The sequence below is a fragment of the Abramis brama genome (genome assembly GCF_963993115.1).
Source record: "Abramis brama genome assembly, chromosome: 1".
Taxonomy (NCBI): domain Eukaryota; kingdom Metazoa; phylum Chordata; class Actinopteri; order Cypriniformes; family Leuciscidae; genus Abramis; species Abramis brama.
In genome coordinates, this window is record NC_139963.1 from 13900263 (window position 1) to 13919306 (window position 19044).

General features: G+C 40.4%; 1 protein-coding gene across 1 annotated transcript; it reads right to left on the reverse strand.

The window, feature by feature from the left end:
* Positions 1-7089: 7089 nt before the first annotated feature.
* On the reverse strand, positions 7090-14348 carry foxj1a (forkhead box J1a). The gene is made up of 3 exons (XM_084087488.1): positions 14205-14348; positions 11874-12454; positions 7090-8919 (listed from the first exon to the last, which is right to left on the reverse strand). The coding sequence occupies exons 1-3, from the start codon at positions 14245-14247 to the stop codon at positions 8068-8070; spliced, it is 1476 nt and encodes a 491-aa protein (XP_083943614.1). The 5' UTR covers positions 14248-14348; the 3' UTR covers positions 7090-8067.
* Between the last annotated feature and the right edge of the window lie 4696 nt (positions 14349-19044).

Here is a 19044-nt window from a genome sequence, read left to right on the forward strand (position 1 = left end):
ACACAGAGAGTGTCACCCCCAAAATAAGACCAGCAGAGAGGCTTGTGTAAATCACACACACACACTGTCCTGCTCTATTTGACGTTCCTCCCACCGCATAATAAAAGCAAGAGCACAAGTGGAGCGGAATCAAGCATGAGCTGAGTTAGAGATGTTGCTTTGAGAGGGGGATTCGGTTTTAGATCTTTTTCAAGCTCTTTTATACAACACACACAACATGAGATATCTGTATTGTATTTTAATTTGAAGTACAGTATGCCCAATAATAATCATGATAGGGTGATGTCACGGTTGGTAGATCCGCTGTCTCATTCTAGTCTGTGTGTTTACGTGTGTGTGTGTGAGTGTGTGGGTGTGTCTCAGTTCATTCATTGTTTCATGTGGGCGTTGTCTCTGATCTCCCGATCATCCTGATCTGCGACAGCTGATTGTAATTATCACAGCCTATTTAATGCCCTGTCTTTCGTCCCATGTTTGTCAGATCGTTGTTGATGAATCCCCGTCTGCGTGCCTGCTCCTGTTTGTTTTCCTCGTGTTTCGCCTGCTCTGTGCTGGATTGGATTCCTCACTGCTGATCTCACCACGGATTCTTCATTGTCGATCTCACCACGGATTCTTCATTGTCGATGTCACCACGGATTCTTCACGGTCGATCTCACTACGGATTCTTCACTCACCCACTCACTGAGGATCGCCTGTCTCAGCCCCTGTGTCACGCTCTCCTGTTTGCTGTGTTCCTGGCGATCTCCTGTTGGCTGTGCACTGACGATCTCATCAAGAAGAATACTGTATCTGTCATTTACCCTGAGTGTTTATTACAAAATAAACTTATTGTGCACTCGCACTTGTTTCCTATCAGTTTGTCGTTACAGAACGATCTGACCACCATGGAAGCAGCGAGCGCGGAGTCCTTCAAGGATTTTGTGGACCACAGTATCGCCAGGATGGATCAGCAACAGGAGAGTATTTCTAACACCGGACGCGCGGTTCAAGCGCTCGTGGCACAGGTGTCCGGGCTCACTCAGCAAATCCAACTGCTGAGCCCTCCCACTGTGCCGCCCACACCGCCTGTTCCCCCCGTCGTGCCAGACGTCAGAGATCGTCCAGAACCACGACTACCTGTTCCTGAGAGCTATGCTGGTGAGCCAAACTTTTGCAGAGCGTTTCTCACAAAGTGTTCTATGCATTTTGCTCTACAGCCGAAGACGTTTGAGACTGAGAATTCCAAGGTGGCCTTCGTCCTTACGTTGCTGAGGGGGAGAGCAGCGTTGTGGGGAACAGCGGTGTGGGAGAACCAGGACCAATGCTGCGCCTCGTTCCACGCACTCTCCACAGAGATGAAGAGGGTCTTCGACCGCGCGGTGGCCGGCCGGGAGGCGGCCAGAAGACTAGCCGACCTGAAACAGGGAAGCTCTTCGGTGGCGGATTACTCGATTGAGTTTCGGACCCTGGCGGCGGAGTGCAAGTGGAACGAGGAGGCACAGTGGGATATGTTCCTGCATGGGCTGTCCGACCGTGTTCAACGCGAGATCTACCTGCTGGACCTGCCTCCTCGGCTCAACGGACTCATCGACCTGGCTCTGCGGGTGGATGCCCGCATCAACCAGCTGGACCAACACCTCCCTCCCCGCCGCATCCATGGCGGAGTCGAGCCGAGGGGCAGTCTGGAGGAGAGCACGGTCGGACCCACCAACGATCCCGAGCCCATGCAGGTAGGGAGAGCCCGGCTTTCCCGGCAGGAGAGAGAAAGGCGGAGATCCCAGGGACTCTGCCTTTACTGCGGCGGCCATGGACACTTCTTACACTCTTGCCCGGTAAAAGAGCAAGCCCGATAGTAAGGTTGAGGCTACTATCGGGTGGGATCTCCGCCGGGAAGTCCTCACCATCCACTCTCCTGCCGGTAAGGCTGAGATGGGCCAACAGCACGCACACTTGCCAGGCACTTTTGGACTCCGGGGCCGAGGGGAACTTCATGGACATTCAGTTAGCTCACAAGTTACACCTTCCCATCTTGTCTCTTCCCCATCAGATTTCGGTCAGTGCTCTAAATGGTCAACAGCTCCCCAACATCTCTCTCTCCACTGGTCCCATAACCCTCATCACCTCTGGCAACCACGTTGAGACTATTCCCTTCCTCCTTATGGACTCTCCTGTCGCCCCGGTGGTGTTGGGTCACCCTTGGCTCGTCAGACACAATCCTCGTGTGGATTGGGGCTCCAACACTATTTCTATGTGGAGCGTGTCCTGTCATGAGTCCTGTCTTGTTTCTGCCTGTCCGTCTGTGTCTGTTTCTGTGTTACAGGAGAAGGCGGCGGATGTATCAAACGTGCCTGCGGAGTATCTGGACCTGAAGGAAGTGTTCAGTAAGTCTCGGGCTGCTTCTCTCCCTCCGCATCGTCCCTATGACTGTGCAATAGATCTAGTGTCAGGTAAGTCTCCGTCTAAGGGCAAACTTTACTCTCTTTCGGTTCCTGAGAGGGAGGCCATGGAGAAATATATTTCTGATTCTTTAGCAGCCGGATTCATCCGACCTTCCTCTTCTCCCGCGGGGGCGGGATTCTTTTTTGTGGGTAAGAAGGATGGTTCTCTGCGGCCTTGTATTGATTACCGGGAGCTGAATAACATCACGGTAAAGAATACTTATCCTTTGCCGTTGATGTCTTCAGCTTTCGAGAGGTTGCAGGGAGCATCCATTTTCACAAAATTGGATTTACGTAATGCCTATCATTTGGTTCGCATCAGGAAGGGGGATGAATGGAAAACCGCTTTCAATACCCCCAGGGGACACTTTGAATATTTGGTTATGCCTTTTGGGCTTTCCAACTCCCCAGCGGTTTTCCAGGCACTCGTCAATGACGTGTTGAGAGACATGGTTGATCAGTTCATATATGTCTACCTGGATGACATATTGATTTTTTCTTCGTCTCTCCAGGAACACGTTCAGCACGTCAGACGAGTGCTTCAGAGGCTGCTAGAGAATGGGCTTTTTGTCAAGGCGGAGAAATGCGAATTTCATGCACAGTCTGTCTCTTTTTTAGGATACATCGTCTCTTCTGAGGGAATGCGCATGGATCCTGACAAGGTTAAGGCTGTGATGGATTGGCCAAGTCCAGATTCCCGTAAGGCCCTACAGCGGTTTCTGGGGTTCGCCAATTTCTATCGGCGTTTCATTCGCAATTTCAGCCAGCTAGCCGCGCCTCTGACTGCCTTGACCTCCCCCAGAACGACGTTCAGGTGGTCAGACACAGCTGAGGCGGTGTTCTCCAACCTCAAGAGTCGCTTCGTTTCGGCTCCCATCCTCGTCGCCCCTGATTCCACACGTCAGTTCGTGGTGGAGGTCGACGCGTCAGAGGTGGGGGTAGGAGCAGTTCTATCCCAGCGCGCGTCCTCAGATGACAAGATGCATCCTTGCGCGTTTTTCTCCCATCGTTTATCACCTGCCGAACGTAACTATGACATTGGTAACAGAGAGTTGTTGGCCGTCAAGTTAGCGTTGGAGGAGTGGCGTCATTGGTTAGAGGGGTCGGGGGTACCTTTTATCGTTTGGACCGATCACAAGAACCTTGAATATATTAGATCTGCCAAAAGACTCAACTCCAGACAGGCTCGGTGGGCACTTTTTTTCGGACGTTTTGACTTTACTCTCTCGTACCGCCCGGGTTCCAAGAACATCAAACCCGATTCATTATCTCGTATTTTTGATCCATCCGAACGCCCGGTTACTCCCGAGTGTATTTTACCCGAGAAAGTAGTTATCTCCACACTCGTATGGGAGGTCGAGTCGAAGGTCAAGACGGCCTTAGAAGGGGTAACGCCTCCGCCCGGTTGCCCACCGAATCGTTTGTTTGTGCCGGAGGGGTCGCGGTCCGACGTTATTCGATGGGGTCATTGCTCCAACGTGGCTTGTCATCCAGGAGTAAGTCGTACTAGCTACTTAATAAAGCAACGATTCTGGTGGCCATTAATGGCTCGCGACATTCACGATTTTGTTTTGGCTTGTTCAGTTTGTGCCACTGCTAAGACGTCTAACCGACCTCCTGATGGGTTACTTCGACCGCTGTCTGTCCCTTCTAGACCCTGGTCCCACATAGCGCTAGATTTTGTCACCGCCCTCCCGCCCTCTAATGGCATGACGGTTGTTTTAACCGTAGTGGACCGGTTCTCGAAGGCGGCACATTTCATTCCCTTGCCCAAACTACCATCAGCCAAGGAGACAGCGGTCACGGTCATTGATCACGTCTTTCGGTTACATGGCCTCCCGATGGACGTGGTTTCTGACAGAGGTTCCCAGTTTGTGTCCAAATTCTGGCGAGAGTTTTGTAGATTATTAGGGGCCACAGTCAGTCTGTCTTCGGGTTATCATCCCCAGAGCAATGGTCAATCTGAGCGAGCCAACCAAGACCTGGAGAGAATGTTGCGATGTTTGGTCTATAAGAATCCTTCGTCCTGGAGCCAACAACTCTCTATGGTTGAGTACGCACATAACTCGTTGCCAGTGTCATCCACGGGCCTTTCTCCGTTTAAGTGTAGCTTAGGATACCAGCCACCTATCTTTCCGAGTCTGGAACCCGAAGTCGCGGTCCCCTCCGCTCACGCCTTCGTCCAGAGGTGTCACCGCACATGGACTAGAGCCCGTGAGACTCTGCTCCATGTGGGGGCGCGCACCAAGGCTAAAGCCGATCGCCACCGGTGTAAGCCACCCGTATACGTCGCTGGTCAAAAAGTGTGGCTTTCTACTAAGAACATTCCTCTCCGCTCCGTGTCTAATAAGCTTGCCCCCAAATTCATTGGCCCGTTCACTGTCACCAAGATTATTAGTCCGGTGACAGTCCGCCTCAAACTTCCTCCAGCGTACAGGAGAATTCATCCCGCCTTTCATGTATCCAAAATAAAACCCGTGTTTCGTTCTCATCTTAATCCGCCTGCCCCGGTTCCTCCCCCGCCGCGACTCGTAGATGGGGAACCTACTTATTCGGTACATCGTATCCTGGACTCGAGACGGAGGGGACGCGGGTTTCAGTACTTGGTGGACTGGGAGGGTTACGGTCCGGAGGAGAGGAGTTGGGTACCTGCTCGAGACATCCTGGATCACTCCCTCATCGATGATTTCAATCGACAGGTAGGGTGTTCTGGGAACGCCAGGAGGCGTTCCTAGGGGAGAGGGTACTGTCACGGTTGGTAGATCCGCTGTCTCATTCTAGTCTGTGTGTTTACGTGTGTGTGTGTGAGTGTGTGGGTGTGTCTCAGTTCATTCATTGTTTCATGTGGGCGTTGTCTCTGATCTCCCGATCATCCTGATCTGCGACAGCTGATTGTAATTATCACAGCCTATTTAATGCCCTGTCTTTCGTCCCATGTTTGTCAGATCGTTGTTGATGAATCCCCGTCTGCGTGCCTGCTCCTGTTTGTTTTCCTCGTGTTTCGCCTGCTCTGTGCTGGATTGGATTCCTCACTGCTGATCTCACCACGGATTCTTCATTGTCGATCTCACCACGGATTCTTCATTGTCGATGTCACCACGGATTCTTCACGGTCGATCTCACTACGGATTCTTCACTCACCCACTCACTGAGGATCGCCTGTCTCAGCCCCTGTGTCACGCTCTCCTGTTTGCTGTGTTCCTGGCGATCTCCTGTTGGCTGTGCACTGACGATCTCATCAAGAAGAATACTGTATCTGTCATTTACCCTGAGTGTTTATTACAAAATAAACTTATTGTGCACTCGCACTTGTTTCCTATCAGTTTGTCGTTACAGGTGATCTCTGAAATAAGGCAGACAGGTGCAGTGTGAAGACTAATTTTGTATCATTGTCAACGAAGAAAGAAAAACGTAGTTGCCCAAAAATGAAAGTTTTGTCATTATTTGCTCACCCTCAAGTTGTTCCAAACCTGAATGAGTTTCTTTCTTCTGCCGAACACAAACGATTATATTTTGAAGACTATGGTTAACCAAACAGTTGATGGCCCCTATTGACTTCCACAGTATTTTATTTTCTACATACAACGAAAGTCAATGGGACGCATCAACTGTTTGGCCATAACCATAACCATAGTCTCCAAAATATCATATTTTGTGTTCAGCAGAACAAAGAAACTTATACAGGTTTAGAACAACTTGAGGCCAAATTAAATTTGTGAAACCTACAGAACATTAACTGACCCACTAGTATCTTTGGAAGAAGTTTTGTTGTTAAACAATCATTTGATTTATATATACAGTATATATATATATATATATATACAGTATATATATATATATATATATATATATACATGTATAGGTGCATTACCAAATTTGAATAACTTTGAGGACATGACAAATTCAACACAAACAACCATACACTGTAAAAAGAATTATTGCTGCGATTTGTTATCGCAACTTAAAATTCAACATTAGAATAAGTAATAATGTGTTGTTTCAACTTACTGTAAATGTTCGTGCTTGACATGAAATTTTAAGTTTAGTTAACTTTAATTTAGTTATCTCAAGTTATCTCAAAATAGTATAAGTTAATTTAAATAACTAATTGCAGCAACAACAAAAATTAGAGATTAGGTAACATGAATATTTAAATGTTTTTTGGCATAAAAAATGTGACTGTTTTGCCAATCCTTTTCGGTTACACTTTGTTTGGTAACACTATTTTACAGTGTCCTTGTTGCATATGTTACATGTACTTACCATAGTAATAACAGTAAGTTATGCATAATTACATGCAATTAACCCTCGACCAAATCCTAATCCTACCCTAACCCTATAGTAAGTACATGTAGTTGCTTAATATTAATACATAATTACACTGTAACAATGACAGCTTAAAATAAAGTGTAACTTTGTTTTATGGTGACGTTGTTAAAGTGTAATTACACAAATTAATCAACTACATGTACTTAATATATGGCTACGGTTAGGATTTGGTTTAGGATTCCATAGTTACTTGTAATTATAGTGTTATCACTATAGTGAGTATATGTAACATGTAACTCTCACCTTTAAATAAAGTGCTACCTCATTTCCCTTGGCACTTACAACATGAAGGTTAGAAAATAATTGTACTGATACAAACAAAAAGGTTAGGTATATGAGAGCCTTTTTATTATTTGCTTTAATGACATGTCTTCCCAAGCGATTAACTCATCCCATTTAAATTTACTTAGTACTAACAATCTAAATAAGAAGATAAAAGTAGTCTTGGTGTAAAATGTCAGCGTAACACTCTTGAAACACAATATGTGCATGAAAGTGGTTAGATGTGCATGTACTGTATAAATCTACCAGAGCTAGAAGAGAACGTTTGGCACATACGTTTTAATAATCCAACACGGGCAGGAACCCCTAAATCCCATTCACTTTCACTATCAGAATACACTGTTTCATATCAGCCATGCAGCACTAAAACAGCTCATTTGTTGACTATAAACCTAAACAACTCTGAAAGATTATAAACCAGTGGTCAGTGATCTGACACACCTCCAGTTCAGGTCTTGGAGTCTCTGCCAGAGAGATGATGAAGATGAAGATGATGATATAAATCAGGTGGGACATCCACAAATGTGTATCCCTGCATGGGGACTTCCTGAGAACGACTGCTCTAAACAGCATTAAACTCACAGAAAGCACATTGTTTGCAGTCACAAGGCATGTCATCATTTCAGTTGCGCATCTGATTTTGTACATCTTACAGAATTAGTTTGAATATGACTGTTCATTTCTTAAATTAAACTCTTTCTTTTGTAAACAACAACCTTGCGCATCTCTAACTTCCAGTGCTGTCCGTTCATGGTTGGCGTTCAGTCACCGAATCCACATGATGCATGATTTTGAGGACTCACTAAGGAACTTGCTTAGATTAACTTTAATGCAGGTATATGACATGTCAAATACAAAAAAAAAATTTACTCATAAAAATCAGTATTAGAAATAGATACGCTTTTTTAAAAATACATCTTCGCGTGGAGTTCACGGAATCCAGAATGAAATCTTTGGGGTCTAAACAGTCCAAACCATCTTTAATTCGCTGACTTGTTTGAGTCTCCAAAGGACCGAATGTAACTCAAGCGTCTCTTCAAAGGAGAGACTCGATCTTACTGCTTAAGTCCCCTCCGAGAGAGTCTCCCAGGTCGAAGAGTTGATCGATGCTGACCGTTGAGCTACAGAGGAAATCCGGACGGTTGCCCTCGTCCACCTCCGACCAGGGACTCTGCAGGAATGCCGTGGCCAGGAAAGTTTCCTCATCAAAGTCTACTTCGCTGCTCCTCTGGGTTTCCATCAACACGTGGCTCTCAACGACCCCTCCAGGAGCCGCTTCAAGGGGGCTGATATGGGTGCCCCTAACCATCAAGTCCTCGTCTCGTGGAATGGGGCTCAACGGACCCCCTTCGTTCAAGCTCAGTTCTCCATTCAGGGCCGAGTCCAGGAGGGCGTCCCAGTCAAAGTTGCCCTTTAGGGAGCTTAAGTCCTCCTGCTCATCCATGGCCAGAAGCGGGGAGCTTGAGCGCCGAGCAGCTTTGCTCCCACCGATCCTGTGGCTGTACCCTTGTTTCCTCTTTCCGCCCTTCCCTGAAACCCAACAACTAAACATGGTGGCTTCGGTCAAACGAGGGTCCCAGTTCTGATCTGCTCCCGTGGCTTCCTCGAACTCTTTCAGGAGCTGCTGGGACTCAGGACTCACGCAAAGGCTCCTAGCCATTCCTGCGGTGGCTACAGCTTGTCCGCTGTGGGGGTTCATCCTGATGCGGTTCTGGAGAGCCGGGTTGATTTGCACAGGAGGCATCCTGCGCTTCTTGTAGGCCCCGCTGAGGAGGCGCTCTGCGTACTGGGGGTCGATCTTCCAGAACCCACCTTTGCCTGGCTCATCCTTTTGTCTCGGGACTTTTATGAAGCATTTGTTCAACGACAGATTGTGGCGGATGGAATTCTGCAAAGATGAGTGAGAAAATTTATTAATCTCTAGTTTAATTATTTATTTATAGTGGAAGTCAGGCATTAAAGACCTTGTGAAATATCTTGAGTGCAGTTTTCCTTGTGTGGACGTATTTCTCTATATATTTCGTAGGGCTTGTCTGATTTTAGGCGGTAAATTAAAGGGATAGTTCATCCAAAAATGAAATTTCTGCCATTAATTACTCCCCCTCATGTCGTTGCAAACCCGCAAGACCTTTGTTCATCTTCGGAAGATTATTCTCGTCGTTTCATAACATTAAGGTTGAACCACTGTAGTCACATGGACTATTTTTTTTATTTAACCTTTATTTATCCAGGTAAACTGTTTGAGAACCACTTCTCATTTACAAACATGACCTGGCCTATTTTAACGATGTCTTCACTACCTTTCTGGGCCTTGAAAGTTGAAATGACGTTGCTGCCTATGGCTGGTTCAGAAACCTCTCAGATTTCATCAAAAAATATCTAAATTTGTGTCCCGAAGATGAACGGAGGTCTCACGGGTTTGGAACGACATCAGGATGATTAATTAATGACAGAAATTTCATTTTTGGGTGAACTAACCCTTTAATTTAGGCTTTAGTTTTCCCATCCATTACCCATGACAAGTAACACTTTACAAGAAGGTTCAATTTGTTCATTTTAGTTAATGCATTAAGTACACTGAATATTGGTATCAGAAATTGCTACTATATTTTACAAATAATTACAAAGAAACGGCAACTCAAGGCCAGTTCACACCAAGAAGGATAACTATAATGGTGACTATATTAGTGTCCAAACCAATGGACGAGAATGTTTATTGTAAGTGTGTGCTGCAGTTTTGTCGTCTGTCGCTTAAAATACTCAAGCTCTTTAAGGATGGATTCTGATTGGCTGTCAATGTTTTTATAGTTCGTAAGCAGGAAAAAATCTTGACTCAGATCTCAACTATATTGTTATAGTAATCGTCCTTGACGTAAACGGCATTAACACATTTAATTAATTATTACATTTTAAAGAAGTAGTATTTTCTTGTAAAACATCCTTCAGTAATCTTTGTTTTATTAAATAGTTTTTACAGTGTATCGCAAAAAAAACGAACAATACTTTTACATCCTTTATCAGTCTAGATCAATGCTAATGTCTACAAATACTAATAAATTTTTAATGTTTGAGCATTTTTAACATGTATACAAAAAGTTCAATTAGTATGTATTAAAGGTGCATTTACATTTACAGTTACTCAACAAAATTTGGCAGGCAAAATCTAGACATCTGTAATGCCTAATATATTAACTATGTTAACAAGCTGAACCTTATTGTAAAGTGTTACCTCATTTGCTACTTCCTAAGTAGGTGGTATATGGGACATTGTCATTCAGAACAGCATTTAATTGGACAAATATTTAGCTATCCAAATGAGTACAAAATGCATCATTGATTTTTGTGGACCATTTCCTAGAAGAGGAAGACTGCATATCTGAATTATGAATATACATGCACATGCTAAATTATCATTTTGTCAATTTGCAGTAGTTTGCAAGAGACTGCACAGCTAATAAAGATGGACTAATAGCCACAAATGTCCAATGTCAATATTTCGGGCACGCCAGCCACCACAAGCTAATTGCGTTTAGCCTAAATAAAGCACTGACTTCCTAATCCTGGTTAACCATTGCTTTGAGTTAAAATATCTAAAAACTGAGGGAATGTCTGCGTTTTCTTCAGAGAAAAGGAGGTTATGGCTAAGGGGTTAATTAATAATTCACCAACAACTAAATCTTTTCAGAAATCCCCCGCTTTTTTTTTTTCTTCGTTTTTCTTTTATTAAATATCCAACTTATGAGCTCATTCTTCCTCCTTGCCTCATGAACACGTTTCAAAAGGGGACAAATGTACCTTTTTTTGCAGGACACCTTTCGGCAGTCAGCTAGGATTACACTTTTGCTGCTATTCTTACATCTGAGGGCACTTCATTAGCAGTATACAACCATCATCAAAAGCTCTCAAAATATCAAGCCTCTAAACAACGGCCTTCTGGAAGGTTTCTGCTGGTCTCTCTCCAATACACAAGCTACTTCAGCAGGTGCTAAGAAGGCTTAATCTCGCTCCAGTCCGCTCAAACAATAGCAAAACACCACTCTTTGCATTTGCCAGCTATGCAAATGATGCCGGTCTCATGGTTAACCATCTATTAGGTTCATCCACCCTCTCTGGTGCTCTTCGGCCATTCTTGACCGAAAAATTTGTACATGCGTTTTTTAAAGAATTTTTTTATTCATCGGAACAGTACGAAACTTGGTATTTGGTTTTGGCACTTGCTTTGTGAACACACACACAAAATCATGGACATCATTCGAACAGGTTAAATGGTCTTGAACAAAAATGAAAAAAAGATTACGCCATTGGAAATTAATGGGAGACGAATTTCATCTAGTGGAAACGTTTGGTACTGCGGCCTAAACAAAATCTGACTGAAAGCTCATTTTTTTAGATATCAAGCTCAAATTTGGAACACAACTTGTTTACATTTATTTGATTTTCTCTCAGTTTTAGAGTAAAACATATTTTTGAAAAAATTGAAATATAAAAATTGAAAATAGTATTTTTACACATTTTTCAAAACGATAAAGTAAAATTCAGTAACTTTTTTTGAGTTCACTTTTTAAAACTTTTTTAACTTCAGCAATAATCTGCCAAGTGTCGTCTTTGGAGAAAAAAAAAGTGAACAAATGGATTATAAATACAGCGCCAATATAATTTAGTACCATAAAATCCCCTAAAAAATACAAAATATTAAATAAATAAAAACATTATCGAACTAAAATATAGTACATTAATTTAATCGCTCATTTTTGACCGACATGCGAAGAGCACCAGAGTGTAAATGAATGCTGTTTTATAACACTGTGAGGTTTATTGCATACTGTGTACATTGCGTCTCACCTGCCAAGTGGGGTCGGCATGGCGGAAGTAGCAGAAGTTGTCCGTGATCCATTTGTAGATGCACGAGAGTGTGATTTTGGTTTTCTTACTAGCCTGCATGGCCATGCAGATGAGAGTTGCGTACGAGTACGGAGGCTTGATGTGAGGGTTGGTCTTATAATCGACTTCATCTGGGCAGTGTCCGTGGGCCACCAGGCTGGGCAGAGCCGACAAGGACGGCACCCTGTAGAAAGAAGCTGCCGTGGGTTTGCCAGGAGTCAGAGGCATGCCCATGGACGCCGGGTCTCCCGCTAAAGGAGACGCGGGCGCATCTGAGCCCACTCGGCTCCCGAAGAAGTGGCTGTGCTGGTGGGTGGACTGGGATGGGCTGGCGTTGAGGATGGAGAACTCCTGGAGCCACTGGAGGCTGGTCAGGCTGTCGTCCAGGTTTTCGGCGCTGTTGCACTCGACTGAACCGCTGCGGTCCAAGCTCTCGGCCTGAGCGGCGGCCGTGACCACCTCCTCCTCCAGCCCCACCGAACCCTCGGGCCAGGGGTCGTCCGTGTAACTCATGGACAGCATGCTCCTTTCCCAGCCAAATCCTGAGGACACAATGAAGATTAGACCAACTGCTTGTTTTCATTATCAGGCATTACTGTGGAAGCTTTGTTTGGGTTCTCCGGCTTATAGAGTGATTATACATTTAAGTACTGAGTAATATTGATTAACAATATGTACTTACTATAGGGTTAGGGTTAGTTGCGTGTAATTGCTGTTAAGTAACACTTTATTTTACATTGTTACATATGTTACACATGTAGTTACTAAAGTAATACTCTGACTTTGGCCATCCTAACCCTTATAAAAATGAACAATGACTGTGGTAAAACCATGGATATTTTTGTAATTACTATGGTTTTACTGGAAAAATCATAGGTAAATCATGGTACCTGTGGTAAAACCATGGTTAGTTACTTTGTTTTTACTGCAAAAATCATATTTAAATAATGCTTACTGTGGTAAAACCATGGATATTTTTGTAATTACTATAGTTTTACTGGAAAAATCATAGGTAAATCATGGTAACTGTGGTAAAACCATGGTTAGTTACTATGTTTTTACTGCAAAAATCATATTTAAATAATGCTTACTGTGGTAAAACCATGGTTATTTTTGTACTTACTATAGTTTTACTATAAAAATTATTGTTGAATCATGGTTACTGTGGTAAAAACATGGTTAATTTGGTAGATTACCATGGTTTTACTACAAAAATCATAGTCTGAACCATGGTTACTGTGGTAAAACCATGGTTAATTTTTGTAGTTTACTATGGTGTTGCTTTATTTGGATTCTCCAGCTTATAGAGGTCATAGAACTTTCCGGAAACTTCACAGGTCACTCTTTACGACATCTCATAACTGGATACACAATAGAGCAGATCCCAAACCACTAACATTCCTCAGCATGGCAGGTGCATTAGGACTCACACAATATTATGTTTTGCCTTCGATATTCAAAGATCTTGGTACAGCGTCCTTGTTACATGTACTTACTATCTAGTAATAACAACAAGGTTACACTTTATTTGAAGGTGTCTTTGTTGCACTGTACTTTTATACACTTAAGAACTGAGTAATATCAAGTAACTACATGTACTTACTATAGGGCTAGGATTAACGTTAGGGTTTGGTTTAGGGTTAGTTGCATGTAATTATGCATACTTTATAGTTATTACTTTAGTAACTACATGTAACAATGTAAAATAAAGTGTTCCTTAACAGAAATAACATGCAACTAACCCTAACCCTATAGCAAGTACATGTTAATTAATATTCCTCAGTACTTAAATGTATAATCACACTGTAAAAAGGTAAAGTGCAACCAATATGTTTAGTTTAACAAAACTCAATAAACTAGTATTGCTACCATAAAGCAGGTTTACTTAGTTTCCCTTTTTAGCTATTTTTTATTATTTAGTTTTTAGTTTTAGTTATCATTTGAATAATTACCAGATGACGCATTTTGTAATTTAATCATGCACATAATCTTCACTAATACTTATAAACACATTTGGTAACAGTTTATTTACAGTTTCCTTTGTTTCACATGTTACATGTAGTTAGTAATAACTATAAATTATGCATAATTACATGCAACTAACCCCTATTCCTAACCCTAACCATATAGTAAGTGCATGTATGTACTTAATTATTATTACTCAGTACTTAAATGTATAATTACACACTGTAAAACGGACACCTTAAAATAAAGTGTAACCTGTTTTTTTGTTTTAGATGATAATACTTCATGTCTAACGTACTCGTTGAAGAAAACCTTGCATCAACTCACCTGTCTTTACCGATAGGAGCCTTGAGTGACAGGGAAATAACATCCAATAACTCAAGAAAGGAAAAATGTAGCAGCTATCCGATTAAGTGTGTGTGACTTCCAGAGGTGCAGCTGCTGGAGAATGTGCGTCTGTGCGCGTCTCAGCTCAAGGTCTCCGGGGCAGCAAGAGCTCCGGGGCCAGTTTAATACCTGCTGCTGCAGGACGTTTGTCCGGTCACCTTAGCAACGGCGCACCCCCCTGTAAACAGCTTCCCGTTCTTCTATTGGTCGGCTGGTTGTTATGGTGACTGGGCTCATAATCGCGAGCGCACAGGACAGGTTTGTGAACGTAACACACGTTCGCTTCGACAGCGCGACGGAAACGATAGTTTACAAACGAGAAAAACACATCATTATGTTGTATACAATGACATTGTATAATTTCTTATATGTAATAAATAAAAATTGCAAACGAAACACGAAATGCACATTCTTGCCACCTGGGTACGTTTGAACTCAACGAGCAGAATGATTTTTGGTGTCAATTATTTTTGTAATGATTTTTTTGATGTCCTTTTTGATAACCAATTTGAAAAATAGTTATTTATACTTTATCTGACAAATTAAAATGACTTTGGTCATTCTGACCCTTATTAAAATTAACCATGGTTTTACTAAAACTGTAATAATGACTGTAAAACCTTTTTTTGTCATTACTATGGTTTTACTGCAAGAATCACAGGTAAACCATGCTTAATATGGTGAAACCATGGTTCATTTTGTAGTTATTAGTTTTACTAGAAAATCATAGAACCATGGTTACTGTGGTAAAACCACGGTTAATTTTGTAGTTTACCATGGTTTTACTACCAAAATCATAGTTTGAATCTTTCTGTGGTACAAACCATGGTTCATTTTGTAGTTTACTATGGTTTTGTTGCAAATGCTGTGGTAAACCATGGTTATTTTTGTTGTTTACTATGGTTTTACAAAAAAGAAATCATTGATGAACCATGGTTACTGTGAAAAAAAACGTGGTTAATTTTGTAATTACTGCAAATGCTGCAGTAAAAGCTATTATTCTTGATATCTGTTATTTTGACTTGTATAAAAGATGTGTCACAAGCCACCTGTTTCTTTACTTGAAGAGGAAGAACAGGTCTAAAATTGTCTTGAACAATCAGATCAAACCAAAAACAAACATGTTCGGGGGTCAAACAATAAGGAATGCGTTTGGAGTGATTTCACGCGTGACTGGCACTGAGGCAAGAGAGGAAAGGGCTTCAGGAACTGTCTCTTTACTCTCAATACAATGCCTGTTAATGGGAGCGGGACAGTCTGCAGCCTCTCGACAAGAGTTCAGGCGTCAGACTGCATTCACCAGCACCATGTAACACGTATTAGCATTGTTTCCACACAAATGCCACATTATACAGTCATTGATGTGTTTAAATGAACGAAACTGACAGCTAAAGGGATGAGGCTCAAACTCGACTTGCTCTCAGGACAGATTTAAGGCGATAAGTGTTAAGAGTCTGAGTGCATCTAAAGGGGTTGTTTTTGAAGGAATGCACTTTTTGTTGGTAACATAGAGGGACTAAATGGAGGATAAAAAAGATACAAGAGGGATTGTCCTCTTGAGCGCTCTTCTGTTAGTGTGGCTGAGTGGCTTCCCGCTAAAGAAACTCTACAAAAGCAACCATAGCAATAAAAGCTTCTGCATCTCTTGAGCTCGTCCTTCTTCAAGCCTTCTGCTTCACGTGTGAAGTGACAAACACCAATCAGACGGGCTCTGGATGAGAGAAAAAGAAGCAAACAGAGCCTTTGGACATCAGATCAAACTCATAATTCACAAGCAGTGCTGAAACCATGTAACCTTACATGTGGTAACATCCAATTAAAAGTTGTATTCGAGTCCAAAAACAATAATTTAATATAACTGAATCATCAACAATGGTTTGACCACAATAACCTTGATTCAACAATGATTTTTGTAGTAAAACCACAGTAAACTCCCAAATTAACCATGGTTTTACCACAGTAACCATGATTCAACAATGATTTTTGTTGTAAAACCACAGTAATCTACCAAATTAACCATAGTTTTACCACAGTAACCTTGATTCAACAATGATTTTTGTAGTAAAACCACAGTAAACTCCCAAATTAACCATGGTTTTACCACAGTAACCATGATTCAACAATGATTTTTGTAGTAAAACCACAGTAATCTACCAAATTAACCATAGTTTTACCACAGTAACCTTGATTCAACAATGATTTTTGTAGTAAAACCACAGTAAACTCCCAAATTAACCATGGTTTTACCACAGTAACCATGATTCAACAATGATTTTTGTAGTAAAACCACAGTAATCTACCAAATTAACCATAGTTTTACCACAGTAACCGTGATTCAACAATGACTTTTGTAGTAAAACCACAGTAATCTACCAAATTAACCATAGTTTTACTACAGTAACCGTGATTCAACAATGACTTTTGTAGTAAAACCACAGTAATCTACCAAATTAACCATAGTTTTACCACAGTAACCGTGATTCAACAATGACTTTTGTAGTAAAACCACAGTAATCTACCAAATTAACCATAGTTTTACCACAGTAACCGTGATTCAACAATGACTTTTGTAGTAAAACCACAGTAATCTACCAAATTAACCATAGTTTTACCACAGTAACCGTGATTCAACAATGACTTTTGTAGTAAAACCACAGTAATCTACCAAATTAACCATAGTTTTACCACAGTAACCGTGATTCAACAATGACTTTTGTAGTAAAACCACAGTAATCTACCAAATTAACCATAGTTTTACCACAGTAACCGTGATTCAATAATGATTTTTGTAGTAAAACCACAGTAATCTACCAAATTAACCATAGTTTTACCACAGTAACTGTGATTCAACAATGACTTTTGTAGTAAAACCACAGTAATCTACCAAATTAACCATAGTTTTACCACAGTGACCTTGATTCAACAATGATTTTTGTAGTAAAACCACAGTAATCTACCAAATTAACCATAGTTTTACCACAGTAACCATGATTCAATAATGATTTTTGTAGTAAAACCACAGTAATCTACCAAATTAACCATAGTTTTACCACAGTAACCGTGATTCAACAATGACTTTTGTAGTAAAACCACAGTAATCTACCAAATTAACCATAGTTTTACCACAGTGACCTTGATTCAACAATGATTTTTGTAGTAAAACCACAGTAATCTACCAAATTAACCATAGTTTTACCACAGTAACCGTGATTCAACAATGATTTTGTAGTAAAACTATTGTAACATGTTTGTATTAAAACCATTGTAAACTAAAATGTTTGTAGTATAACCATAGTAAACTATAAATTAACCATGGTTTTACCACAGTAACCATGATTTTTGTAGTAAAATCATAACTACAAACATAACTGTGGTTTTACCATAGGAACCACGATTCAACTATGATTTTTGAAGTAAAAACATAGTAATTTACTAAATTAACCATGGTTTTACCACAGTGATTTCTGTGAGTGGTGATGTCATTGTTGATATAAAGAATTAGCATCTTAACAAGTGATAATTTAATTGTTAAGACTTTTATTAAGAATTTACTATAAGGTTTAATTGGTTAACATTAGTTAACATATTTCATGAACTAATAATGAGCAATACATTTGTTACTGTTTTTGTTAATCTTTGTTAATGTTAGTTAATAAAAATACAGCTGTTCATCGTTTGTTCATGTTAGTTCAGTGCATTAACTAGCGTTAACAAATTAACAAATTCGATTTTTATTCATATTAGAAAATGTTGAAATTAACATTAACAAATATTAATAAATGCTTTAGAAGTGCAGGTCATTTTTTCATGTTAAAACTAAGGTAGTTAATAATGTTAAGTAATACAACCTTATTGTAAAATGTTGCCAAGTTGTTTGTATATATATATATATATATATATATATATATATATATATATATATATATATATATATATATATATATATATATATATATATATATATATATATATATATATATATATATATATAAACATCCTGTCAATGATTAAAAAGTCAAAAAGGCTTGATAGGTGGCTTTGAAATGATTATCAAAATTAGCAATTTATGATATCAAATGTTTGAACCAAAATCAGTGTTATTTTAGTAGAAAAAGTATCATTAATAATTTAGGATCATTATAAAAGACATACATTTTTATAGGCCTATGTATAATTTTTTTTAAGTAACATATTGCTTTGGCAACAAGGTAACTACTTCATTTTTAAAGAAAATGATTTTTTTTTAATGGCTAAAAAATCTTTTAATGGTTTTATTTTCAATTCTGGTTTTAGTTAATGACAATAAGCCTGCTTGAATCGATTTTTTTTTTTTTAGCCTAAAAAGAATATCTGTGCCAAATTGCTATTTATTGACATATTAGCCTAAATTTAACTTCATGTAATCAGTATCAATGTCAAATGCTACCAACCTGTACTCTTCAACTTGTGTTGTTTTGTAGTACGACCATCAGAAGTTTTCAGATTGATTTTAACCACTAGAGGGCGCGAGCATAAAGCTGGTCACAACTGAGTCACGTGTCATTCTACTGCAACGATTTATTATTTCATAACATACTTATTTACTTATATCCATCATACTTACCTTTTCTGTTTTTACAGTTGCTAACAATATTAATATAAGATTAATAGCCTATTAATTATTATGCACACTTAAAATGTCTGAACATCACTGTTATATATCAATCCAAATATGGCATATAGCCTATTTAAAATAAAGAAACCAAAGCATATATTTTTAAAGTATATATATAAAAAAAGT

What these genes read in the sequence shown, in the direction of transcription:
- foxj1a (XM_084087488.1), bottom strand. Translation starts at nt 14,247, where the DNA reads ATGTTATTTCCCTGTCACTCAAGGCTCCTATCGGTAAAGACAG. An exon ending in GCTCCTATCGGTAAAGACAG is followed by an intron (nt 12,455 to 14,204) that starts GTGAGTTGATGC and finishes TTGTGTCCTCAG; the next exon opens with GATTTGGCTGGGAAAGGAGC. An exon ending in ATGCCGACCCCACTTGGCAG is followed by an intron (nt 8,920 to 11,873) that starts GTGAGACGCAAT and finishes TCATCTTTGCAG; the next exon opens with AATTCCATCCGCCACAATCT.